The following is a 27,462-nucleotide window of genomic DNA, read 5'->3' on the forward strand; positions in this document are numbered from 1 at the left end:
GAGGTCTAACATACCGGTTACAGCAACCCCAAACCACAATAACCCGCGATTGTCGAAGTGCAGACCTTTTACTAGTGTTCCTTACAGAAGTCCATCTCTCTCCAGGTCGCAGAAAACTTCATATCGAACCGACTCGGTTTGCTGAACGCGACCCAGAATTTCCTTACAGTCGGGCTTGAACGGCAGCCGGTAGTTACATGCAATCTCTACCGGACAACACACTTGCATGTGAAATCAGCAACCAAATTAATATTATTTTTCCGTAACTTACTCTTGTCCATCTCTTCTTGAAATTGTCCGGTTCAAAGATCTTGAATTGGGATTTGTAGCCGAATTCATCTTGGCGCGAAGACTTGTTGGGCAGGGAGTCGATTCGGAAAAGGATCGATTCTTCAATTCCGAGGCGTTGGGAATCGACAGACGATTTCGCTCAGGGGCGTGACATCTTTTGTCACTCATACTATCAATCATAAATAGTTTGCAGTATGTTTTATATTGCACTGTTCTTTATATAATTTCCCTTTGCAAACCTTTTTTTATTCCAAAGAATTGTGAAAATTAGAGATTTGTTGAATCCAGCATGTGTTCTGTAGTTTAAAATTCCCTCAATTACTCAAACTCATGATCTCCCAGATGAGTGTGACCTACTTTCTTCTACAGAGCACAAAGGAAGTTTTTTAGAAGAATATCTCTGTTGCCCATTCAATGCAAGCGAATTGTGTCCAGATCTTTTAAGCTCCAAAAACCACATAAAAGCAGATTAAAACTAATTGATAAGACTCCAGTGGTTAAATCCATGTTTTCTGAAGCAATAAGGTGTGGGTAAGAAAGACATGCATTTTAAGTCCCTTTTATTACCATAAATTCTTCTCCAGTAGAGTCGTATGGATTACTTTTATGCTGACTTTGTGCTTTTGGACCTTCAACATTCTGGCCACCATTCAATTGAATGGGCCTACAGAGCCAAGGTATTGTTCTTAAAATATTAGTTTCTGTTTTACATAAGAAGAAAGTCAAACACATCTGCAATGGCATGAGGGTGAGTCAATTATGGGGGAGCGGGGGGGGGGAGACTAGAAAAGGTTACATCACACTTCTTTAGACCTATGCTGGAGGAAACAAACACCTTAAAGAGTATCATCCAAATAACGAAGCATAAGCAATATGTTATAAAAGCATGGTTTAAAAGCAAATTAAACTTCCATAATTCCCTTAGTTGTGTAACTGAAACATACTTCACAAAATTCTGGTCCACAATTGTCTTTTACTGACTATGCAATAAACAATACATTTAGTGTTAAGAAAATAAAGAAGATGACTGGAGACTGCAGAGATGAATGAACAGATTACAATAACAAACGGAAATGCATTTTCTATTGAAAAGATAAAAGGTAAAAAAATATCTGCAGGACAATGTCAACATTGGCAAAAGCACAAATTTATATTAAAGTGAGACGAGAACAAATATCATTTTACTTAAACTAAGCATTTGTGTTCTAATGCCATTATAAATACTTGTAAAACTGGAATAATTGATACATCAGCTTTGCATGATCTAAAACCATTTATAAAGCAGAAAATTGACCAGCTACCACTTCTTGCAAGCATGAATTACTGTAAAGTGTCCACTACATAGATGACTAAACAGAAAAATGACCACTGAAAATATAAAAATCTATTGAATAATTAAACTAAAGATCCATTTTAACCTCTCAGATACAAAACCCATCATGACAACACAATTAAATGATTTTAAATGGCATTTTTGCACATTCTCGATCATTACTTTCAATGGTTCTTTTACAATTCATCTGTATGCATCAAAGGCAAATACCAATGCAATGAAAAGCAACAACAATTCACAAACATCCAACTGCATTTAACCACAGAGTCTAAGTGTGAGCACAGAACTCGTATGTTACTGCTGCAGAACAAACTCAGAAGACATGAAGAAATAAAAGAGAGTGAAAAATAAAATAAAATTGTTCAATCTTTCAATAAAAGTACATATTTGTAAAAATGGTTTTATATATTGCATGGACTGCTGGTATTCTTTCTTAAGAAAATAGATTATTGTGCGACTGTAGCTACAATACACACGGCTTGGGGGGACAATAAAACACAACAGGAGGATTTTAAAGTGAAAGTACGGCATCCAGAGGGAATGTGAGAGACCACACAGGTATGCACATCTACATTGGTGTCCTGGGGCAAGTATTAATTTGCCACTGCTTTTATATCTCCACTGACAGGGAAGAGACTGCCATCTACACCCTGTAATTACTCCCTCTGGGCTCCTTTTTGCATCACTAGAGGGAGGGAAGCCCACTAGAATCAATGGAAGGTGCAGCTCTTCTAGTACATTTTGAAAAATACTGGGGTTTACAGAGAATATTATCAGATTGGGTAGGGTGTTGAATAAGAGTGACAAGTGAACGCAAATTTTATGGATCAGGGACAAGGGCAGAGAGAGGGATGGTGTCCAGAATAGCTAAACACAGCAAAGCTCAGTTGACTTGGTCCAGAGCATGCAGGAGCTCGTTTCCCTGGAGAAGATGATGGCGGTCTTGAACTGGAGCATTGACCTCGCAGTCATAGCGTGTTAGCTGAGGCAGCCCACCGCTGCTCTCTAATGAGCTGGACAACAAACGACTTGCCACATCTGCAGAATCAGAGAGTAAAGGATATGGGTACTTGATGCGATACATGAACACTGCTTAAAAGATATGAACTGATTTACTGATAGCTTTATACATTAACAACAGACTCCACTAAGATAGATAAGAGGTAAGCTTTGGGAATTTGGCATTCAGCTGTAGATGATCACATTTAGAAATCCATAAAATCTATATTAGAGCAGTCACTGAACTCACCAGAGGGCAGTATGAGAATGGTTTTGTTTCCCCCAAGCACACTTGATCCTTTAACCTCCAAAACCTTTGCCCTCTTTCCAGACTCTATAGCCTTGTCCACACTCTGAAGAAAAGCACCCTGCAAGAAATAGCAAAATATCATTAGCCTTTGTGTAACATCTCTAATAAATAACGGATCTATAAGAATTCTAATAATCTATCTTGGGTTTAGGGCTGCAACTAATGAACATATTGCACCTTTAATCTTTGATTATTTCTTCTATTAATCAGATAAAAAAAACAAAATGTTATTTCATATATTTTATTAGAATGTGATAAAAAAAAAAGAATTGATAAAAGGTCATAAGGATTTGGTTTAAATTGCAGCAATGAATTCACAATTCTATTCTCACAAAACTTTGAACAAAGCCTGATTAATTAAAAGTTTAAATTTATTATTGATTCAGAACTTAAGCAAAACAGTTCCTTTCATTATTTTTAAAACTTAAAAAGTACTGTTCATTATGGAGTAAAATGATTCATCAGGGATGGAGTGGGACAAAAATATCAGCCAGCAGAGGGCAATGGTGACATCAAAATATAAATATTAATAATTCTGAAAAATATTGTTTTTCCGATGCATCACAATCTTCATTTCGATATCGATTCTTAAATCCCAAGATAGATTTTCACTCCATGTGCAACCCTCCACTACAATGAGAGGAAATCACTCGCATTTGCAACCAAATTTCACACTATGCAACTAAAGTGAATATATTTGGGAACTGTCTGGGAAATGTTTACATTTCACTCACCAGTAATTGTATAGTTTAACCGTGAAGTGTTCAGCAGCGAGATCCTTTCACAGCGTGTTGAGAGTAAAAGTTGTTCCGTGTAATGTGTGTCCAAGACGAGATCCACACAACCCATTTGTCATTGAATACTGTCTCTTTTAATACCCTTTCTGTTCTTTACAGTCAGTTGTTGATCAAAAACATCTCCAAAAAAACACTGAAATCTAATCATGCATCGCACAGATGAGGTAAAGCCTTTCGAGTCCTCTCTAGTTAACATGCGCATTGCTTACAGAAACGCCGTTTTTTTTGTTTCGTTAAAGAGACAGTACCGGTTTTAACACGTGTTAAACAAATCAAATGTAAATACTTGTAAATAGTACAAATTATGCAATTTAACAATAAATATGTAACAAACAAAAAAAATATGAAATATAATATCGTATTGATTGAATACATTTATTTGTTAATTTTTAAAAAGACAAAATGTGACCAAAATGAAAAAGTAATAAAACATAATTAGCAAAATATATTTTTTCCTAATTAACCTAGTTAAAAGGTCCCCTGTATAACTAACAGCATTAGCATTAATTTCTTGTATATGTAAGCAAAAAGGACATTACAACTGAAATAAACCTATATATATTGATCTGAACCGGAATCTAACTGAAAGCTTGTGAATTGGAATCGAATTGAATCGGGAAATCTGTATCAAAACACATCCCCAATTTAATGTAGTACAATCATAAGTACAATCATCAGCTGTACAACGTGGATGCGCATGCTCGCTTTCTCAGCGATTTATAACATGTATACATTATAAAACATAGAAAATAACAGTAAAATGTAAGTTATGCGCAGGAGAAAACAAATGAGTTATCATCAAAGACTATGGTTATCATGCAACACATTTTTCACCCAGTGTTAATTGACATCACTGACGGAGCTTCTCTGTGCTAGCCGCATATCTCCAACACATCAATAATGAAATTAATTGTCGATGATTTCCGATTTTATCGATTAGTTGTTGCAGCCCTACTTGGATTTATAATACAGAAGATATTTTTCAAAAATGGTTCAGACTTACCAGTCCAACAGCTTCAGAAAGTGATGTCACCTCCTCCAGTTTCCTCTTCCGTTGGGCATTCTGAATGGCAAGCATCTTTGGAGACAGCTCTCGATCCCCCATAGGCATTCTGGAGAATTTGAGTAACAAAACAGAAAATCAAATAATCTACTCCACATGCATCTTTGAGTATTATCTAATATGGACACTAAATCCAAGCTCATGTGCTCAGGATAGACTTGACAGTTGACCTTTGGCTTGCTTTCAAGCTACTTACATTAATACAGATCAACTATGCAATCCCAGCACTACAAAATTGGTATGACTGAGATTGACTCTATGGGTAGATGTTGCCAACAGAAAGTAGAGCTAATAGGTGCTTTACCTGTTATTGAGCTGATTGCCTCCCTGTGGGGTGGGGGAATGTGCTGGGGAAGCCACTCGGCTGCTACTGAGGGGTGAGACCGGGGCGCTGCACACCTTCTGCAGAAGGTGCAGGGGTGAAGGGGCCTGTGAGGATGGCTCCTGCTTCACTGCAATGCTGGAAGTAGAAGCTGGAGATAAAGGGGTGGGTAAAGGCTGGAACAGGGGACTCATGGCTGACACAGAGTTAGGGCCAGAGGGGAGCGGTTCCAGTGGAGAGGGGATATGCAGCTGGAAGTCGTCATCCATTGGGATGTATGGAGCTAGCATCTCCAGATCAAGATCCTCCATGTCCTGTAGATCATAGAAATGTTCAGTTTTAATAGATACGTTTTGGTTAGCGGTAACACGGTAATGCATTAATGAGCACAGGCAGAGGATTACCTGGGTGGTAAAAGGGGTCTTTGCCTCTGTATCATTAGCAAACAGTTTCTCTACCAGGTCCAGTTTAAATTCAGAACTGATATCAGAGTCCCCTTGGAAACAGTAATCCACTGGACTGTTGGGCTAAGAAGATCAACAAATGTATACACAAGTCATTATGGTGAAATTAACCTTCCTAAACATTTTACATGTGAGGTGTTTGAGATGTATAGAACCTAGGGGTGTAACAGTTCACTTGTTTTCTCGTTGCATAAATTTTTCATCCTGCTGATATATTTGCAGCGATCTTGAATCAATAATTATTTGCGTTAGTCAATAATACATTTAAAATACTAAAACATTTAAAGAATTATTATTCTACAAAACAATGTACAATATTTTAAAATAAACAAATATTTAATTAGTTGTACGATTAAATAGAGACGTGCACAGCATTGTTCTCTAGCGCCTCGAAGCATGCAAACCTGCTGCACTCTTCTGTCGCCCTTCACACAGGATAACACTTGCTCTTTCCTCAGGCAGGCCATTGACTATCGCATGAGCAACTGCCAACTCATCTCGACTGAAACATATTCAAAAGCAGTGTACAGCTGTCAACTTGTACGTGGTCACTACTGACATAAAATGCTTTAATTGTGGGGAAACTTAGCCGTTATTTTCTTTAAGATAAATAGTGTCAATTTGCTGGTATAATTTTTTTTAGTTGGGGACTTGTGCAGAAAACCTTCAAGTTGAAGTCATCTAGTTGATATTGCTTTTCTCTTTTCCTTAATTGTATTTGAGGCCTTGAGGCAACTCAATGTAGTCACATGATGTTACTTAAATGCTGTAATAATTTGATTATTTTACTCGTATAGGGTTCCCATGGTCATGGAAAACATAGAAATACCAGGATATTTATAAATAGTGTTTTCCAGGTCTGGAAAAATCATGCAAATGAATCAAATCTTAAAATTAAGTTATGATTGGCTATAAAATATTTTATTGGCACACTGCACTCTGTTGAATTCTAAGAAGACTGCATGTACAGGTATATTGTGTGTTTTCCTTCAAGCTGCTTTTGGTGCAATAAACTTGAGAATTTTGTCTTTTTCTCGCCTTTTCTCTCGCACCTTTTAAAATTGAACATACAGTGGGTACGGAAAGTATTCAGACCCCCTTAAATTTTTCACTCTTTGTTATATTGCAGCCATATGCTAAAATCATTTAAGTTCATTTTTTTTCCTCATTATTGTACACACAGCACCCCGTATTGACAGAAAAACACAGAATTGTTGACATTTTTGCACATTTATTAAAAAAGAAAAACTGAAATATCACATGGTCCTAAGTATTCAGACCCTTTGCTGTGACACTCATATATTTAACTCAGGTGCTGTCCATTTCTTCTGATCATCCTTGAGATGGTTCTACACCTTCAATTGAGTCCAGCTGTGTTTGATTATACTGATTGGACTTGATTAGGAAAGGCACACACCTGTCTATATAAGACTTTACAGCTCACAGTGCATGTCAGAGCAAATGAGAATCATGAGGTCAAAGGAACTGCCTGAAGAGTTCAGAGACAGAATTGTGGCAAGGCACAGATCTGGCCAAGGTTACAAAAAAATTTCTGCTGCCCTTAAGGTTCATAAGAGCACAGTGGCCTCCATAATCCTTAAATGGAAGACGTTTGGGACGACCAGAACCCTTCCTAGAGCTGGCCGTCCGGACAAACTGAGCTATCGGGGGAGAAGAGCCTTGGTGATAGCGGTAAAGAAGAACCCAAAGATCACTGTGGCTGAGCTCCAGAGATGCAGTCGGGAGATGGGAGAAAGTTGTAGTAAGTCAACCATCACTGCAGCCATCCACCAGTCAGGGCTTTATGGCAGAGTGGCCCGATGGAAGCCTCTCCTCAGTGCAAGACACATGAATGCCCGCATGGAGTTTGCTAAAAAACACCTGAAGGATTCCAAGATGGTGATAAATAAGATTCTCTGGTCTGATGAGACCAAGATAGAACTTTTTGGCCTTAATTCTAAGCGGTATGTGTGGAGAAAACCAGGCACTGCTCATCACCTGTCCAATACAGTCTCAACAGTGAAGCATGGTGGTGGCAGCATCATACTGTGGGGGTGTTTTTCAGCTGCAGGGACAGGACGACTGGTTGCAATCGAGGGAAAGATGAATGCGGCCAAGTACAGGGATATCCTGGACGAAAACCTTCTCCAGAGTGCTCTGGACCTCAGACTGGGCCGAAGGTTCACCTTCCAACAAGACAATGACCATAAGCACACCGCTAAAATAACGAAGGAGTGGCTTCACAGCAACTCTGTGACTGTTCTTGAATGGCCCAGCTAGAGCCCTGACTTAAACCCAATTGAGCATATCTGGAGAGATCTGAAAATGGCTGTCCACCAATGTTTACCATCCAACCTGACAGAACTGGAGAGGATCTGCAAGGAGGAATGGCAGAGGATACCCAAATCCAGATGTGAAAAACTTGTTGCATCTTTCCCAAAAAGACTCATGGCTCATGGTATTAGATCAAAAGGGTGCTTCTACTAAATACTGAACAAAGGGTCTGAATACTTAGGACCATGTGATATTTCAGTTTTTCTTTTTGAATAAATGTGCAAAAATGTCAACAATTCTGTGTTTTTCTGTCAATATGGGGTGCTGTGTGTACAATAATGAGGGAAAAAAATTAACTTAAATGATTTTAGCAAATGGCTGCAATATAACAAAGAGTGAAAAATTTAAGGGGGTCTGAATACTTTCCGTACCCAGTGTACATTTTTAATTACCGGTACCAAGAATACAAGTGCTTATGGTGTCTTTACCCCAGAGGAGCAAAGTCCTAGTGTAGAAGGTGTGTTTGTTGAGTCAGGAAACCGGTGTGAGTCTGAGCTGAAAGGGAAGTCCTCTGCTCCTGTCTCCAGTTTGGTCAGAGGTGGGGTGGACTCGCTGGGGGTCAGAGGAGACAGAGTCAAAAGCAGCTTCTCACTGCCGGAGGGCAACATGACATCATTGTAGAGGGGCACCTCCTTCAGCAGCTGCATGTCAGGATCTACAGAGAATTAGATTGTGTTATTTAATATAGGTTGAAACACTGCATTTCTGTTTAACATGTTTATGATACATTTCCTAAACTAAGAAAATTAATCCATGCATCTCATACTACTGTCTCTGAGGATTAGTGACTGCCTTGTACAGGTTAAATAGATTAAAAAAAGAATTAGTTTGGCACTGGGGTTAAAATTTTGCATTGATCACATAAAGGCAAGTACAGAAGGCAGTGATTAAATAGCTGCAGGTCAGGTGGCTGTACTGTTGGCCACCAGTAGGCATTCAAACTGCTGATTGCGCTACACACTACTGGTAGGCTGCTACGCTATAGCTCACAGCTGTGATTCATTTTCCTCTATCTTCCCTATAGTATCTGACAGATGGTGGATCAGGTGAGCTCCACTATCTTTGCTTCCATTGGTAGCTGCTCTGCCACTGCTAATTTGCATAAATTTATACTCTGCTCAACTTTGGCAAGTTGAAGAAGACACCCATGACGCATCATCAACGGTCGTTGCTGCTCAAGTCAATTCAAATTACCAACTCTGATTGAAAATAAATCGGTCACTGCAAATAACCAGCCTAATTTGAAATGTATATACAGGTGCTGGTCATATAATTAGAATATCATCAAAAAGTTGATTTCAGTAATTCCATTCAAAAAGTGAAACTTGGATAATGTATACATTCATTCCACACAGACTGATATATTTCAAGTGTTCATTCCTTTTAATTTTGATGATTATAACTGACAACTAATGAAAAACCCCAAAATCAGTATCTCAGAAAATTTGAATATTGTGAGAAGGTTCAATATTGAAGACACCGGGTGCCACACTCTAATCAGCTAATTAACTCAAAACACTTGCAAAGGCCTTTTAATGGTTTCTCAGTCTAGTTCTGTAGGCTACACAATCATGGGGAAGACTTCTGACTTGACAGCTGTCCAAAAGACGACCACTGACACCTTGCACAAGGAGGGCAAGACACAAAAGGTCATTGCTAAAGAGGCTGGCTGTTCACAGAGCTCTGTGTCCAAGCACATTAATAGAGAGGCGAAGGGAAGGAAAAGATGTGGTAGAAAAAAAATGTACAAGCAATAGGGATAACCGCACCCTGGAGAGGATTGTGTAACAAAACCCATTCAAAAATGTGGGGGAGATTCACAAAGAGTGGACTTCAGCTGGAGTCAGTGCTTCAAGAACCACCACGCACAGACGTATGCAAGACATGGGTTTCAGCTGTCGCATTCCTTGTATCAAGCCACACTTGAACAAGACACGGCGTCAGAAGCGTCTCGCTTGGGCTAAAGACAAAAAGGACTGGAGTGGTCCAAAGTTATGCTCTCTGATGAAAGTAAATTTTGCATTTCCTTTGGATATCAAGGACCCAGAGTCTGGAGGAAGAGAGGAGAGGCACAGAATCCACGTTGCTTGAAGTCCAGTGTAAAGTTTCCACAGTCAGTGATGGTTCGGGGTGCCATGTCATCTGCTGGTGTGGGTCCACTGTGTTTTCTGAGGTCCACGGTGAACGCAGCTGTCTACCAGGAAGTTTCAGAGCACTTCATGCTTCCTGCTGCTGACCAACTTTATGGAGATGCAGATTTCATTTCCCAACAGGACTTGGCACCTGCAAACAGTGCCAAAGCTTCCAGTACCTGGTTTAAGGACCATGGTATCCCTGTTCTTAATTGGCCAGCAAACACGCCTGACCTTAACCCTATAGAAAATCTATGGGGTATTGTGAAGAGGAAGATGCGATACGCCAGACCCAACAATGCAGAAGAGCTGAAGGCCACTATCAGAGCAACCTGGGCTCTCATAACACCCGAGGAGTGCCACAGACTGATCGACTCTTTGCTCGACAGACTGATCGACGCATTGCTGCAGTAATTCAGGCAAAAGGAGCCCCAACTAAGTATTGAGTGCTGTACATGCTCATACTTTTCATGTTCATACTTTTCATTTGGCCAGCATTTCTAAAAATCCTTTTTTTGTATTGGTCTTAAGTAATATTCTAATTTTCGGAGATACTGAATTTGGGATTTCCATTAGTTGTCAGTTTTAATCATCACAATTAAATGAAATAAACATTTGAAATATATCAGTCTGTGTGTAATGAATTAATATAATATCCAAGTTTCACTTTTTGAAATGGAATTACTGAAATAAATCAACTTTTTGATGATATTCTAATTATATGACCAGCACCTGTATAACCAGAAAGCACTTTTGAAAGTGTGGTTGATTTCGGACCTGAGTTGTTGAAGTCCAGAGAGATGATGGTGTCTCCTGCTGCAGGTGCCAAACCAGCGAGGGCCTCAGGCTCCTTCTTCAGCTTCTCATACAAGCTTCCAGAGCTCTCCCTGCAATGCTTGAGCCCTTCTGGCCTGAAGAGTTTGAGCACATCCACCTCAGATGGCTCTTCTTCCATCTCCTGGCTCTCTTTCTCCACAGCCTTGGGCTCTGTCAAGGTCTGCTGCAGCGAAAGGATAATGTCCCCGTCCATAATGCCACTGAAATGGACAGAAAGGATGTGATCACAAATATAGTAATTCTGTATGTATTTTAAAATATGTACACATGCATGCTTATAAGGATGAAAATGAAAATTCTCTCTTTGTTTACTCATCGTTATGTAAGCCAGGATGTCTGTTTCTCTTTCCACTAGAGAACACAAATGAAGATTGTTTTAGAAGAATATCTAAGCACTGTAGGTCAATACAATGCAAGTGAATGGTGGCTGGAACGTTAAAGCTCCAAAAAACACAAAGGCAGCACAAAATAAATTCATATGACTCCAGTGGTTAAATTCATATCTTTAGAAGTGATATGATAGGTGTGGGTGAGAAACAGATCAATAATAAGTCCTTTATTACTATAAATCTCCACCTTTTACCAACCTCGACCAGTAGGTGGCGATATGCCCGAATAATGTGAATCACCAAAAAGCAAAAGAACAATATGGAAGTGAAGATTTACAGTAAAAAAGGTTTATCACCCACACCTATCATATCACTTCAGAAGACATGGATTCAACCAATGGAGTCGTATGGATTACTTTTATGCTGCCTTTATATGCTTTCTGGAGCTTCAAAGTTCTGGCCACCATTTATTTGCATTGTATGGACCAACAGAGCAGAGACATTCTTCAAAATAATCTTTGTTTTTGTTCAGCAGAAGAAAGTAAGTACTTGAAGGCCTTAGGGTGAGTAAAGGATGAGAGGATTTTCATTTTTGGGTGAACTAGTCCTTTAATATGCCCAATAACTTGACAGACAACATTAAATCTCTTTGTATTTTCATTCAATTCCAAAATTTGTTTTTATAAAACCACATTTGTAGTGAAGACTCAAAACTGGATACGTACCAGAGCACATAGTTGACGCACACAATGCACTGTGGCTGGGAATTCTTGGGGTTGTAGATGACGGTGGCCTGAGTTTCCACCCATACGTAACCACCTTTCTTAGCCAGCATGCGGTACTGGCCTGTGGTAGCCTGGCCCTTTGCAAACACTGGCACGGAAGGAATAAAATTCAGACACTCAAATCAGAACTACATATGTTTTGTGGCAGTTTAGCATGTTTAAATAATGATGACATAATCAAACATGTTAAAGTGAAACCTCTATCAGTATTAGGAAAGGCATTCTGTTACACACATTAAGTTAATAGGCTATGTAAAATCTAACCAAGGTACTCACAGTTGTGATGTGTCTTGGTTAGATGGTCTGAATCCAGGGCATGATAGTAGTCATACACTGACTTGTTCAGCAGATCATCTGGCTCATGTCCCATTAACTCTGTGATCCTGTGGTAAAGAGTGAGAGGAGAGAGACAATAGTCAGGAGAGTTTCCATTCAGTAAGAGCTGCATACAGAGACAAATGCAAAGATATGCTCGTGATATGGATGCGGGACAGAAATGGCTTAAAACTGGGCAATACTGTCTTCTACCACTAGGTGGTGCTAAGAACATTTCAAATCAAAATCAAATCACTTTATTGTCACACGACCATATACACAAGTGCAAGAGTGGGTGAAAGTCTTGTGTGCAGTTCCGAGTAACATAGCAGTCATGACAGTGATGAGACATATACCAATTACAATAAACAACATATTTACACAACACAATTTACAAATCAAATGTACACATACTTACACAACACAATAATAATATACAATGTACAGTAAACAAAACACACAATATAGAATACACAGTCCAGTGTGAGATATTAAGATTAATAACGTGCATCCTGTATATTGATCGTGAGAGATCAAGTGTTCAAAAGTCTGATTGCTTGGGGGAAGAATCTGTCATGTAGTCTGCTGGTGCGGGTCCTGATGATGCGATACCGCCTGCCTGATGGTAGCAGTGAGAGTAGCCCATGGCTCGGGTGGCTGGAGTCTCTGATGATCCTCTGAGCTTTTTTAACACACCGCCTGTTATATATGTCCTGGAGGGAGGCTCACCTCCGATGGTGTGTCTGGCAGTTCGCACCACCCTTTGCAGGGCTTTGCGGTTGTGGGCGGTGCTATTGCCGTACCAGGCGGTGATGCAGCCAGTCAGGATGCTCTCTACAGTACTGGTGTAGAACCGTATGAGGATGCGGTGGTTCATTCCAAACTTCCTCAGCCGTCTCAGGAAGAAGAGGCGCTGGTGAGCTTTCTTCACAACGGCCTCAGTGTGGACGGACCATGTGAGTTCCTCAGTGATGTGGACACCGAGGAACTTGACGCTGCTGACTCTCTCCACTGGTGCTTCATTAATGGTGATGGGGCTGTGCTGTCTTTCCTCCTGAAGTCCACTACAAGCTCCTTGGTCTTACTGGCGTTGAGGGAGAGGTAGTGCTTCTGACACCAGCGTGTCAGAGTGTGCATCTCCTCTCTGTAGGCTGTTTCATCATTGTCAGTGATCAGACCTACCACCGTCGTATCGTCAGCAAACTTAATGATGACATTGGAGCTATGTGTTGCCACACAGTCATGTGTGTACAGGGAATACAGGAGTGGGCTAAGAACACAGCCCTGCGGGGCTCCAGTATTGAGGGTAAGTGATGAGATGTTGCTGCCCATTCTAACCACCTGGCGTCTGCCTGACAGGAAGTCCACGATCCAGGATTTGTAAGAATAAAGAGTGCAGGCTTTTTTTTCTGTGGTGTGCAAGACCAGTTCTCCAGAATAGCTTTAATTCAGAGAGGTAAACAGGTCGTAGACATGGTCATAGCATTAATTTCAGTGAAAGCCCAAACAAAAGATGGAATGAAATGAGGGCCAAACAAATTAACAGCAAAGAAATACACAAAAAAAATATTAAGGATGAAAGAAAGAGATGTATGCTAATCTGTTTACCATTTACCAATCACCTAATCAAGGTAAAATCTCAGATTTTAAATCAGATTTACATTTAGTTTACATGAGGACATAATGTCTCTGCTAACCTTTCATCACAGTAAGAGAACTTCATGTCCAGATTGTGGCGACTGAGGAAGGTCTTGCTGTCCAGAGGCACCTCGATGTTCGACGGATGAGGAATGGGTTCACAGATAAGCACAACGTAGGCCAGAGGGGGCTCTTTAAAGCCACGGTCTCCAGAACCCTCGCTGCGCTCATGTACACGGACATGGCCTGTGCAATGGAGTACCTTTAGTAAAAGAGGGAGGTTAAGCAAAGTCTGCCTAAAGCAAGCCTAGACAAAAGTATTGAAAGGATGCTCCATGCAAACAAAATAACTTGTTGTCTTTTCTTTATCCTAGTTAAATACATTTTAAATGCACTTGTACTATGAAATAGTACTAGAAATTTACTGGAAATATCCATTATTCTGTAAAGCTATGGGAAAAACTTGCTTAAGGCCAAAGTACACTTCAGTAGTCCACGTTGCTGATTGGAAAAAGCACAGAATGCGTGATGCAAATTTAGACATTAGCACAGTCTGCGAGGACTGTCCGCATGCGGCCCCGATTTTCTTGACACGCGGACAGTCCTTGAATGTGCGCATCGTCGGCGCATGGCGATTCATTTCTAAAACTACCGATTGTTCGCTGACAGAACTACAGGCGGAGGTTTGATTATGCTCGTGGACTTGGGAAGGGATGATATGGTTATCTCATGATTCAGTTCGATATAAGATATAAGGTTCACGATTTGATATCTCGATTTGATAACACTTAAATGACAAAGTATGGCAGAAAATTTTGTTTATTATTATTATAATTTCTCATCAGAATAAACTTCTTTAATACTTAATTTAAATGCTGAAAATTTTAATAATAGAGTTTCTCATATACCCTTCACTATAAGAAAAGATCACAAACAAATGAGCCTTCAAAAATAGTGGGCTACATTCAGGCTGAACAGGTGCAGAACAAGCAAAAGAACTGAACAGAACATGTCCTGAAAAGGTATGTGAATTAGATTTTTATATATATATATATATATATATATATATATATAATAATTAGTTCTTGATTGTTATAAATCACATTTGAACTTTTTTAAATATAAAAATTATACTTTCTATCAATGAATATTATTTCTCTATGATATGAGCTGTCAATGTTTGAAATAATGTGTACTATTTACAAGTAATAACATTAAGTTTACATTCATTTGTATGACAAGCGCTATAATGGTACTGTCACTTTATGAGTTTAACGTGTATCTCACAGACTCGCACAGCTGTTGATGTTCCTCTATTAAGGAGAAAGAAGTCTTTGTTTTTTTACCGCATCCGTGCTATTTGTGATTAAAATTAATGTTTATTTTAACTTTTTTAACTCACTGTAAAGAACAGAGAGGATATAAAAAGACACATTATCACCAGGCAGGTTATTTTGAAGGGTTGGAAGTCAGCTGGTGTGCCCCATATCTGGAGTGGTGCACAGAGATAGAGAGGGCAGTGGCTTATGAGGAGGTGTCATTGGGAATACGGGGTGATTTAGATTTGTTTGTCCAGAAATGGGGCAGGTATTTGGAAATGTGGGGGGTTGGGGGTGGAGAGAGAACTGTAGTATAATTAAGTAAATAAATTGTGTGTACATATGTATTTACTTCTGTGACCACAGAATTGTTTTTTGGTTTATTCAATGAAAGTGGAGTGCGGGATCTCATCTTTGATGGATACATATTACACAGATTTAATGGTCCGTTTTAATCTCATGCACTTGAGAACAAATAAGGCACATTTTCAGGTATTCCAGTACTTACATTTCTAAAAGCTAAATTCAGGCACTTAAAGCACTTCAAGGACCTTGTCTGAACTCAGTGTATAAAAAAAGTGCAGTAGTGGTAAAATCACTCGATAGAGATTATGATGTTTGACGGGTCATTTCATTTATGACACATGGACAGAATAATTATTTTTTCAAATTTCGTATATTTTATTTTTAATATCGAGTTTTGCTTGAATATGATTCACAATTTTTTTGGGTTGTGATTTATCGGAATTCCATATATCGTGCCATCCCTAACGTGAATTATGATAAAGCTCTACAGAAGCTGCGCATTGTGCAATACAAACAAAAAAATCCATTAGTGACAAAATACAGCATCAGATTAGTGACACAATTTAAGAAAAGTATCTGCCGATGCCACGATGTACTTTGAATTCACGAGCTGTCCTGAGAGGGCCATATTCACAGACTCTTAGCAGTCTGAGAAAACTGCCTAGGCATGCAGACAGCGTCTCACCTTCCATGTAGCAGACTTGGTATTGACAGTGCGCCCTCTGCTAGTGAGAGTGCACTTCATACGCAGGAAGAAGCTTCGCTCTGTGTTTTGCGTTTCCTTGTTTTTTTTGGATCCTAAATAAAAGGAAAAATCCATTATTACCTAAGTTACTAATGGCTGTTATCTTATAAGTTGTAACTGAATGGAAAACAGCAGAGTAGTATGTATATCTGACTAACCCATCCTATGGACCAGCATCTCTCTCAACTCCTCATGATCACACGGGTGTGAAAAGTCAAAGAGGCTGTGACCGGTCAGATCAAACTGAGAGAAAAGAAGGCCAAGATGGTTAGCTACACCAAAAGCACTGATCTTTAGCAAATGACATGACAAAATGCAAAAAGCTGGCAACCTGTGTGAGGCCCATGCTCTTGCTGATATTCTCAGAGAGATAAACCATGTCTCCATCTTCAGAGAGAACCATGAGGAAACCCTCCAGGGCCTTCAGGTAGAAGCTATTCAACTGACACTCCAATTCATTCTCCTTCTCGTCGTCATCTGCACAACATTAAAAAACACGCATTAGCAATCTAATAAACATAGATTCACATTATGCCTCTTTTAAGAATGAGATAAGTGCTCCCAAGCAACTCTACAGCTGAGGTTTGGTGGGCTTACCGGTGCCCACGACTTCTCCTACAATAGTAATATATCATGTTTAGTCAATAATTTAAAATTCAATAAATTAAATTATTATTTAAAATGTAAATTTAAACAGATAAAGTTTAAAAGATAAGTTAATATTATCACCTAAATTAATTTAATGTGTTCAACCTTCTGTAATTCTCACATCTAGAAAACAGACACTCACACCTCTGACACTCACACACTCACTGTAACGAGCACAGAGATCTTAGTCTCGTACGAATCAGTACATGAAATTACAGAAGTCGGGTGATAATGATTGTTACACAATAAACCCGTCCGAATAGGGCTTTAGTAAAAAATGCAAAATGGATTTGTGACAGTCTTAATAGGAATGTGAATGATAAATAAAAAAAGCAATGTTTTGCACTGAATGCCGTTCCATTTACAGTAAATAGTTGTGGCAGGGCGGAGGGCGGGGCCGGGTCGTGATCCTACACACCTTGTCCCGTATTAGGCTAATTAAGCCTCCGAGAGGGATAAAGGTCGACTGCAGATGATCGTGCGGGAGAGAGAGATATCGTTAATGGACATGTCCGTCATATGTGTGTGTTTGTCTTTTGTTTAAGTTTTATATTAAACTATTATTTATATTGACAAGCCGGTTCTCGCCTCCTCCTTTCAATTGATCCCTTTACAATAGTGTTTATGAATTTACAGGTTGTCATGACATTACATTATAGCTGCATACTTTCCAGCTATTATCTCAAATTAAAACCCTAAAAATATATTCACTGTAGCATGTTTGTTTTGTAAAAAAAATTTTATAATAAGATTTAATAACACTGCTTATGGCATCCAGGGTTTTTCCTGCATTGTAAATTTTTCGGCGGACCGAAATGTAGCAATTGTTACAATATTCATGTTGCTTTTGGGCTTTAGAAGCACTAAATATGCTTCTCATGTGTTATGCAGATGTGCACGAGGTGACTGAAGATGTGTGCGATCCACAGAGAATCTCTTGCGCAAATGATGCGCACTTCTCTTCCTACTACTGTATACTGGAGCACCTGCGTGCACGTCAACCGGCTTCTCTCGATATGCGAGCTCCGGTAACAGGATAGCTCAGAGTGTATCAAATGAGGTATTAAATGGGCGTCCCTCGATATGATGGCGCATAACAAAACTCATACGAATAATTTGAATTATACATGATTATTATCTAATTTAAAGTGCTATGGAGCAATTCAACCATTTCAAACAGCCACAATATTCTGAACAGCACTGACTAGGGAAAGAGAAAACGATCTGCATCTACACATCAACACCCTTATAAACATTTATCACAGTAACATTTAAGATAATTTTTCATTTACAACTGTGGCAACTGTATTAAAAACTTTACCTTTTTAAATGTGTTTAGGCTATTATTTTCTCATAAAATCTAAACAGTTTATTTTTTAAGAAAGACTACCTAACTAACCACTGAGGAGACATCCATGGTCTTAAATATGGTAAACATAAGGGCAAGTAGATTACGATATAAAATAAAAGTCTGGACCTTTATAAATTATGAAGCAAGTCATGTGTAATTTTGTAAAATATTTCCTGTTCTTATGATTTTTGATATTAGGATGCAAACTGGCCTGGTTTGGCTTCAAATATTCCTAGAATCACAATGACTCCTAAATTATTAAGAGTCTGATAAAAAAACAAAAAACAATATCTGTTATGAAGTAGGAAACAAATATTTGTCTCCGCTTCTGAGATAGTAAATCCACGCATCTTATCACGTGGCTCATTGTGCATTACACCACGGAGACTCCGCATGTGGAGGCTCATACTACTCTCCGCGATCCACGCACAACTTACCACGCGCCCCATTGAGAGCGAGAACCCCCTAATTGTGACCACGAGGAGGTTACCCCATGTGACTCTACCTTCCCTAGCATCTGGGCCAATTTGGTTGCTTAGGAGACCTGGCTGGGGTCACTCAGCAGGCTCTGGATTGGAACTCGCGACTCCAGGGGTGTTAGTCAGTGTCAATAATCGCTGAGCTACCCAGGCCCACGATGGCATCACTTAAAACCAGCTGCTGGTGCTAGTTCAAAGGTTTAGATGTCCATTTGCATGTGGTGAGGGACTATTTGCATATCTAGATACCTGACCGATACAACTACTTATACTCAAGGCAGGAACTGACCAGAGCTGAGCAGGTTCCTCATGTGCAGGTAACTGATGGTCAGCCTCATGATGGAAGCTTTGTCCAGGTGGGAGGTGACATTGTGTGGCAGGGGGAGCTCGTGTGCTAGCTCATAAAACACCTCAGACTCCTGTCCCCTGCGATTTCGCGCTGCATCCCTGGACTTCTCCTTCCTGCGCTCCGAGCTCACCCTGGAAAGATAAAGAAGATTGTGGCATTATAGTCTGACACAGGGACAGAGTTAGGACTAACTTCTTGTGGTTGTTTTAGGGCAGTAGGAAGTTCAAGTTTGTTTATTTAAATGTCTCATTTGCATGCTGTCAAACCTAGTGATGTTATTGGTCACAGACAGAAGCTACAAAGATAGTCTCGATATGACTGGCTGCTGAAAGGGGTGTAGACACTTTTTGTGTGCGAGAGACAGACACAGCTCTTGGAGCTCAGCCAAAAGGTGGTAAATGTTATGGTGTCAGACAGACAGTTTTTTAGATTTACCAACTTAAACAATTTAGCACACTTCAAGGAACAAGTCTTTACACACAATCAAACATAAAAGCAACTCTTACAAAAAGACAAGGTACATTTCTGCACAATGAACAGTTCAAATAAACAGTCCTCTGCCAAAAAAAAAAAACATTTCCTCTTTAATCACGTAACTATCAAATGGCTTGTCTGTCATTACCTCAGGGACCTCTGCCCAGTGGTGGACTGTGGTGGCTGTACTTTACTGAAGTATTTAAATTTGGGGAGACTTTTACTTTAACTCCACTACATTTCAAAGTCAAATATCTTACTTTTTACTCTACTACATTTTCAAAATCAGTCATTCCTTTTTATTTATGAGTGGATAAAAACGTAACTGGTCAAACGAGCCACCAATCACAGTACAGCGCGCGCGCTTTGTTTTGAACATGCCTTGGCGGCATCTACTAAGCGTGAACCAGGGGTGCGTTTCCCAAAAGCATCGTTAGCCAACTATGGTCGCAGGTTCCGTCGTTATCATCATAGTTCAACGAGTCGGTGTTTCCCGAAACCATCATTCCAACGAACATTCGCAAACAGCATCGCAGAGTTGTGTGGTTGGAACGACAGCTCTCGACCTGTGGTTAGAGTTTCTTGTTATTATAACATGTGGGCTTAATAAATTATTATCTTGAGCCAAATAAGCAAGATGACATTCAGTACAATCAGTATCTTTTATTTAGAAGACATACAAATGTCCTTTATGTCTTTTAGTTTGTCAATAGATTTAAAGCACCGTTTTTGAAGAGTGCGCATGTGTGAACGTGCTCTAGTGCGTAAGAACGAGCCTATGATTGAATCTGGAAATAAAGCAAATAACTGAGAAAAATATGAGATAGTCCTTAGATGACATGTCCGTAATTTATAGCAAAACATCTAGCATTAATTCGATCGCAAACAGATTCATTAAAAGTAGTTTTTACTCCACCACGTGTGACATCATTAACCAACGTGGTTGAACAACCAATTTGCGACAATACGGTTTTGGGAAACAGTCGTGACTAGCAAGTTGATTTCTTCAACAGTGCATCGTACTACGGTAGTGGAGCAGCAAGTTACGTCGTTGTACTGGAAACGCCCCCCAGAGCCGTTAAATATGAGAGTTGCGAACCGGTTGCGACAGTGATCTCGCCGCCGCGCAGTCGCGTGATTCGTGTAGCTCTCAATAGTTCCAAACAAATTGCGTTGCCAATGATTTTAAGCGGGGCAGAGAGCAGCAGCTATTATTGCAGCAATTATCGGTAAATATTGACGCATAATGTACATTGCTTATTATGTTGACACTAAAATGACTTGCATATAATAGGATTTTTTTTCTGGGGAGTAGCAGAAACACTGCATTAATACGTTTTTGTGTTTAATTTTGGAGGGAAATTGGCTGCTCCCATAACATAGAATATATATATATATCTATATATATATATATATATATATATATATATATATATTTCTATATATGTGTGTGTGTGTGCGCACGCGCACGTGTGTGTGTGTGTGTATATATATATGTGTGTGCGTGTGTGTGTGTGTATATATATATATATATATTTAATGGCGTTGTGCAGGTTTATGTGAATGTATCATAACATTAGGATGTTAATAATTATGACCATAGACACTCGAGAAAAATATATACAGTAAATACTGTAAATGTATTATACCTTATGGGAACAGTCCCCATCCCTCCAAAATTAAACACACAAAAAATGTATTCAATTCAAATATATATATATATATATATATATATATATATATATATATATATATATATATATATATATATATATATACAGCTGACTAATTAATGTCATTTTATTAATAGATTGGTGTGCCAAGAGTGACATTATGACATTCTTCATGTAGACTGAGTTAAAGAAGAGTCTTGTGACAAATTATAATAGGACATTATGACCATAAAAAATCATAGTACTTGGATACTTAAGTATATTTGAAGGCAACTACTTTTGTACTTTTACTCAAGTGAATGTTTAAAGGCAGCACTTCTACTTTTACTTGAGTAATATTTTACCTTGAGTATCTTTACTTTAACTCAAGTACATGGTATGTGTACTTCGTCCACCATTGCCTCTGCCTATTCAGCCAGTGACCTAGACAACTCCTTTGCATCAAGTTAATGGAGGGCTCAGGCAACAAGCAAAGATACTGGCTACAACATAATGCTCACCTTTTGGAAAAAAAAACACCCCTTACATACAAATCCTTTTCACCATTCACAAAAGCTTTCAAGACACTTGCTTAAGGCAAATGGGCTGTAAATCCAGAAATGCTGATTCTGAAATCCTGACCAACTTGTCTTAATTGTTATTGGCTGAGAGGGGGATGTTACAGAGAAAACTAATATGAAGTGGCTTTAAATAGAAAATTAAAGGTCTCAGACATCTTCAGTAGCCTTAAAATCTTACATTTGCAATAGCAGTTCTACTGGGGAAAACAAGGAATGCATATTGACTGTGGGGTGAGTCAGAGCTCCTCTGCATAATTTGACCAAAAACGTCTGAAATAACATCAAACTGAACAGTTACATTGCAGTGAAGTCATTGCCCTCAACAGAAAAAAGCATTTTCTGACCCATGGATATATGTAATGTCCTAACAAAGCTTCACATTGTTGAGCAGACAGCAATGATGTTGATGTCGGAGTTGCTGTTGTGTGCAGTCGATCACTGTATTTCATTGTCAGTGCTGTTTGTTCAGTACATAGACTGTACAAAAAATGGATGAAGCCCCCTCGCTCTTTTCCATTTGTGAGAACTGAAGCCGCCAGTGTACCGATATGGTGCTGACATCTTGGGACTTGAGTCTGCGCAGTTGCGATTTCGGGACCAGACCTGCGCAGTAGTGAGCAGGAAGTAAAGCCGCGAAATCAAGGCCCCACCCTCACTCTCGCTGAATCAATCGCAAGCACACGCCCCTGCACTTTTGACTTATGACGGTGTGAAATAATTAATTATAGAAATTTAGATATTAAATTTAAAGCGCCAATCTCCTCAGTCCTCCGAAGATCCCGAAAAAAAGTCAGTTGGTGCTTCAGTAACTACTTCGCTCAGAGAACCTGTCAATCATGATGTCACAGCACCGTTTTTATAGCATCAAATAACTAACTAAAAACAAACTTATTTTGAAAGCAAACACTTGAAATTACATCAACGTGATAGAAACTACAGTAAATGACAGAAACTATCTTTGGAAAAAAGATATGTGAAGTGTAATTTAATTGTTTAATTGTTCTCATGTCCCGTTGAATAACATGGGGAGGCGGGGTTTATGACCTATACTAGGACCAGTCACAGGGAGGCGATCGAGACATTTTGGCTTCACTTTTGAGGGCTTGTGTGGCACACTTGGTTCAGTACACAACGATTTCATATTTGCGCCATAGCTATCTAACAGCTACCGAGCCTTATTGCCGGTTTCCATGACAGCAGGGTGTGGTAGACGCAGGCCAGCTAATACTTCCAAATAAGCTGATTTCATGACTAATTTAGTTAGTTAATAGTGTGCATAACTTTCTGATCGTCTAGATGTAGAACATCAGCTATATATCGAAAATTACTCAAGTTTATTATCAATATCTGATATCGTTTAATCTAGATATGTGCACAAGTAATGGAGCAATAGAGTACTCATGAGTCACGTGAAGCTATGCGAGTGATGGCTGATTAAAGGCGAGCTCCACATCACTTTGCTACAATTATCCTTCTAATTTATATTAACCAGTGAGAACTGAAATAGTTTCAATTGTTTATATGTGCTGACAGTGTAGGATGTAAAACATTTTTAAATCGTCTGCCTGTGGGTTCATTAAAAACACTGTATGTGAACACGTGACGCCTTGGAGGATCAAGATGGCAGGGATCCAGTTGCTAATGACAGCGAGCCTCAGGACATAGGTCAAGATATTTCAAACATTAGGGTTTTTCTGGACTTTGCCAAAGCTACTCAAGCGAAGTGGGATAGATTCAAAGAGTGTAAGAAAATTCTGCATGAACAGAAGGTGCACTTTGCTTTGTTTAACCCTGCTAAGCTAAGAATTGTCAGCAGCACGCAATGTTGTTTCCCTGCAAACACACAGGCTAAAACATAAACAGACATTCCGGCCCGGAATGAAAATATCAAAGTAGAATATACTGACTGCAGCATTGTTATTGGAAAAGCCAGTATTGCAACTTAGCATGTTTCCTAATTCTCTAATGACATATTATGGCCATTTTATGATTTAGTACTAGGGCTGCACAATTAATCGAAATAAAATCGAAACCGCGATATGACCTTGTGCGATTATTAAATTGTAAAGGGCTGCGATTTAATTAATTAAATAAATAGTCTGCTCCCTTCAAAGTTTATTTGTGCTACTCTGTCCAGTCTATATTACCGGTAAGTTAGAGCATTGTTAGTGTTTTCAGAGCTGCTCTGTGCTCCACAACTCCCTCTCATGCTTAAGAGTAACAGAAGTGCTCTGAGTTCGGCTCCGTTTGCTTATGTGCGCTAAACGCTTTATTTACACTAAACTGGTGCGTCCTGTGTGAAGCGTTTTTTATTATCTGCGGTAGCAGCATCTCAGTCTCAGCAAGGCACATTTATCATAATAATAACACAGAATACAAGATGGGGTACAATTCAAACATCTTTATTAAATGATTGCTGAGCAAACAGCATTAACAGTAACACCTGTAGAGTCCAGAAACATCTCTTCATTCTCCTGTCATTTATTTAACTTACGAGAGAGCGTGTTGCCCATTTTCACTCCCCGCGGAAACAAGTGAAAGCGGAAATAATATTACCAACATCCAACAAAATGAAAAGGAAGGAATATACATATAATAAATCTATATCAAACATTTAGTTACTATAATATAATGCATTGCTAATTTAAATATAATAAAATAATGAATACAAATAATTAAATGAAATGACAAAGTGACATACTAACCCAAATTTTCACTTTAAATTGAATTACACCAATGGGTTATCAGTTCAACATCAGTTTGACATTTAGCCTCATTCTTTAGGACTATCTTATATACAGTAAAGCATAGTTTGTATAGGCCTACTAGTTTTTAAGGCCTAGAATAAAGAGTAAAATGTATATTTTAAAATTATATTTTGTTTAATTTCATAACCCACTTTCTTATTATTTTAACTTTAATAAAGGATGCTTTAAAGATATAACACTGGGGTGTTTCATTGCAAAACAGAATGTGGCACAATAATCATTCGAATAACGAAAAATCGAATAACGTTTCATCATTGTAAGCCAAAATCATAATTGAAAATTAAATTTGATTAATCGCCCAGCCTTACTTGCAGGAAGTAAAAAAAACATCTTTAGACAAATGCTTCCTTGATCCTTTTCAAAGTGTTTTCTAAAGTAAGGCAGAAATCATCCCACCAGAAAGAGTGGAAAGCTTGTGCTCAGGGGATGCTCACACATACTTCAGTGCGATTTTCAGCCTGTTTCTGTCCCTGTGTGTGATCCCAAATGGTGTGTATAATGAACTTAATAGGAATCACACAAATCACACTCCATTCATTGAGACACAATCAATAAACATCCCTTTGACCTTAGGCTAACAAAAACACCCCTCAAAAAAAACTTCTTGCAGCTGTCTTACCACAAGACTGGGCAGGAAGTTGCTTTGACGTCAATGCAGAGTGTGATTAAGATTTGAGAAAAGAGATGCAGCCAAATATGTTGCTGCTTGCATGTAGTGACTTGAATTTGATTTTACGTCATGCCAACCAAAATCACAATATCAGAGGTAAGCATAGAACACAGGAAGTATAGGCTAGTTCACCCAAGTAAAGATCTCATGCAGTACTGTTGAAATGTGTACATAAACAAGTGTACTCTTCCTGTAAATTACCTCCTACTGACAAATAGACAAATCAAACATTTTACAGCCATTGAAATATCAACACTTGCTTCCATCACATCTTTAAGGCTCTGGCCAAATAGCTTTTTACTATGAAGACATGACAAAGAATAAGCCAGTGTGTCAAATAAAGTCACATGACATTTATGCACAAATATGCCAACAGAGCAGGCAAAACAAGGGCAAGTAGGCTCAAGTGTTTCAGCTGACAAGTGAGCCCTTTAATTGACACAAAAACATTCAGAGCTGAATTAAAGCACAAACTCTTAATTAAGAATACCAAATAGAGCCAAGAAATTCAGCATCCACTAAACATGACCCCTAAGAACCAAGCTGATTTATTCTTTTTAGGGATGGGCGATACCAATCATATAAAGTCCAATATCGTTGATATTAATACCAATACAGATACTTCTATTAAATCGATATTTTTATGCGATTACTTAAATATTTTCAGTCATAATTCAAGTCATTACTATTATTATTTTACATTTGTGAGAACAAACAGAAAATTATTAGACTTCTGTTTTGTTTACGCTTACAAAATTAACCATGGTTTCACTACAATAAATATAGTTTAGCCATGGTATTTAGTTAAACCATGTTACTACACAATGAACCATGGTTACTACTACAGTATTACTGTATCAAAACCATGGTTTCTACATGGTTGTTAGAATCAATATTTGTGTGAAGATCGATATTTTTTATACAACATCGGTATCGGAAGTATCGATACTTTAGGTTTGATCCGCCATCCCTAATTATTTTTGACATGTCTCTCCAAGCTAACCCATAGAAAACGCCATAGCAAGTGGTACAGCTATGTGATCATTGCAGTATGTAGGGAGCAGATAACAGTTGTTTGTAACAGTTGTTTAGTATAGGCTAATCGTTCGTTTAAAAATGATAGAGCAACAGGTTTGCAGTTTTTATTCTTTCTCACAGATTGTATAAATGTCATTCTGCACGCCACGTTGACATTTATGTTCACATGTCTATGCCGATATTCAGAAGAACACAATATTCTCGCTTATAAACAGAAATGTCAATAATATTATCCATTTACATGTCAAGCATACGAGTGCATGATCGGTGAGTTTAAGTGCGCATGCTGCTAGCATGTAAGCTTCATTCAGCAGACAAGACCTCTCACAAACTCACATAATGCACTGCGGTTACATATCGAATCACACTTCAGAAAATTTCAGTGCTGTTTAAGGATAAGTAGTCCAGAAGTTGGCTGCTATTTGGCTCGTGAACTTCCTATCAATTGTTTGGTTAGCCATCCGGCATAAAATGGCGACCGGTTCAATCTTAAGTGGGGATGAAAATGTTTTGGCCCGTTTACTACAATTAACACAACAAATACCCCTCAGCAGATGCCCTTATTTGACAGAGGCGACAACTAAAGCCCTACCTTTTCTTTTCAGTGACAACTCCAGTATCCATTCCAATTAGAAACCACTCAGTATGTGTTAGGTTTTCCAAGCCGCCGAGGCCAGAAAATCAAGGACGTGTTCACCTCTTTCTAACAAATTAAAGATCTGTTTATTAAAAAACGCACAGACTCGATATAACTGGTCCGACACAAGTCCAGCGTGGTGTGTTTGAAGTATCTAAATGTGAGACATAAGCCCTGTAGTTCGCTGAAGGATAAATTATAAGTCTGGCACCAGTCGGTGCAGTCTGCGTTCGGTACAAAGAGTGAACCGTGTCTGCGCTCCTACTCTCAATATGGCCCGCGCGTGCTCGATTCACGAGACGCACACGGGAGCGCGCATGTATTCAGACTATATAAAGCCATTCACAGATCTGAACGGACTATTTATCTAACTTTAATCGACCTCAACGGTCATGTGATGTAATCAGCACGATTAATTTGACCACTGTAGTAACTTAAATTACTTTTGTGTACTCGAAGCCTATTTGCATCTCTCGAAGTTTGCTGCCATTGGGTA

At 38.9% G+C, this 27,462-nt stretch overlaps 1 protein-coding gene across 1 annotated transcript; it reads right to left on the reverse strand.

Annotated features, from left to right (window-relative positions):
• Positions 1-1,225: 1,225 nt before the first annotated feature.
• On the reverse strand, positions 1,226-27,247 carry LOC127624453 (hypoxia-inducible factor 1-alpha-like). Its single transcript, XM_052099281.1, has 15 exons — positions 26,922-27,247; positions 19,087-19,277; positions 16,651-16,796; positions 16,478-16,562; positions 16,260-16,372; positions 14,009-14,211; positions 12,273-12,379; positions 11,937-12,084; positions 10,823-11,082; positions 8,342-8,568; positions 5,520-5,642; positions 5,098-5,429; positions 4,734-4,842; positions 2,874-2,991; positions 1,226-2,662 (listed from the first exon to the last, which is right to left on the reverse strand). Exons 1-15 carry the CDS (start codon positions 26,951-26,953, stop codon positions 2,508-2,510), a joined length of 2,349 nt encoding a protein of 782 aa, XP_051955241.1. The 5' UTR covers positions 26,954-27,247; the 3' UTR covers positions 1,226-2,507.
• Positions 27,248-27,462: the final 215 nt, after the last annotated feature.

Source organism: Xyrauchen texanus, chromosome 30, assembly GCF_025860055.1.
Source record: "Xyrauchen texanus isolate HMW12.3.18 chromosome 30, RBS_HiC_50CHRs, whole genome shotgun sequence".
In the NCBI taxonomy this organism is placed as follows: Eukaryota; Metazoa; Chordata; class Actinopteri; order Cypriniformes; family Catostomidae; genus Xyrauchen; species Xyrauchen texanus.

What these genes read in the sequence shown, in the direction of transcription:
- LOC127624453 (XM_052099281.1), bottom strand. Translation starts at nt 26,953, where the DNA reads ATGGATACTGGAGTTGTCACTGAAAAGAAAAG. An exon ending in CCAAGTCTGCTACATGGAAG is followed by an intron (nt 14,212 to 16,259) that starts GTGAGACGCTGT and finishes CTTTTACTAAAG; the next exon opens with GTACTCCATTGCACAGGCCA. An exon ending in AGACCCCTTTTACCACCCAG is followed by an intron (nt 5,430 to 5,519) that starts GTAATCCTCTGC and finishes TATGATCTACAG; the next exon opens with GACATGGAGGATCTTGATCT.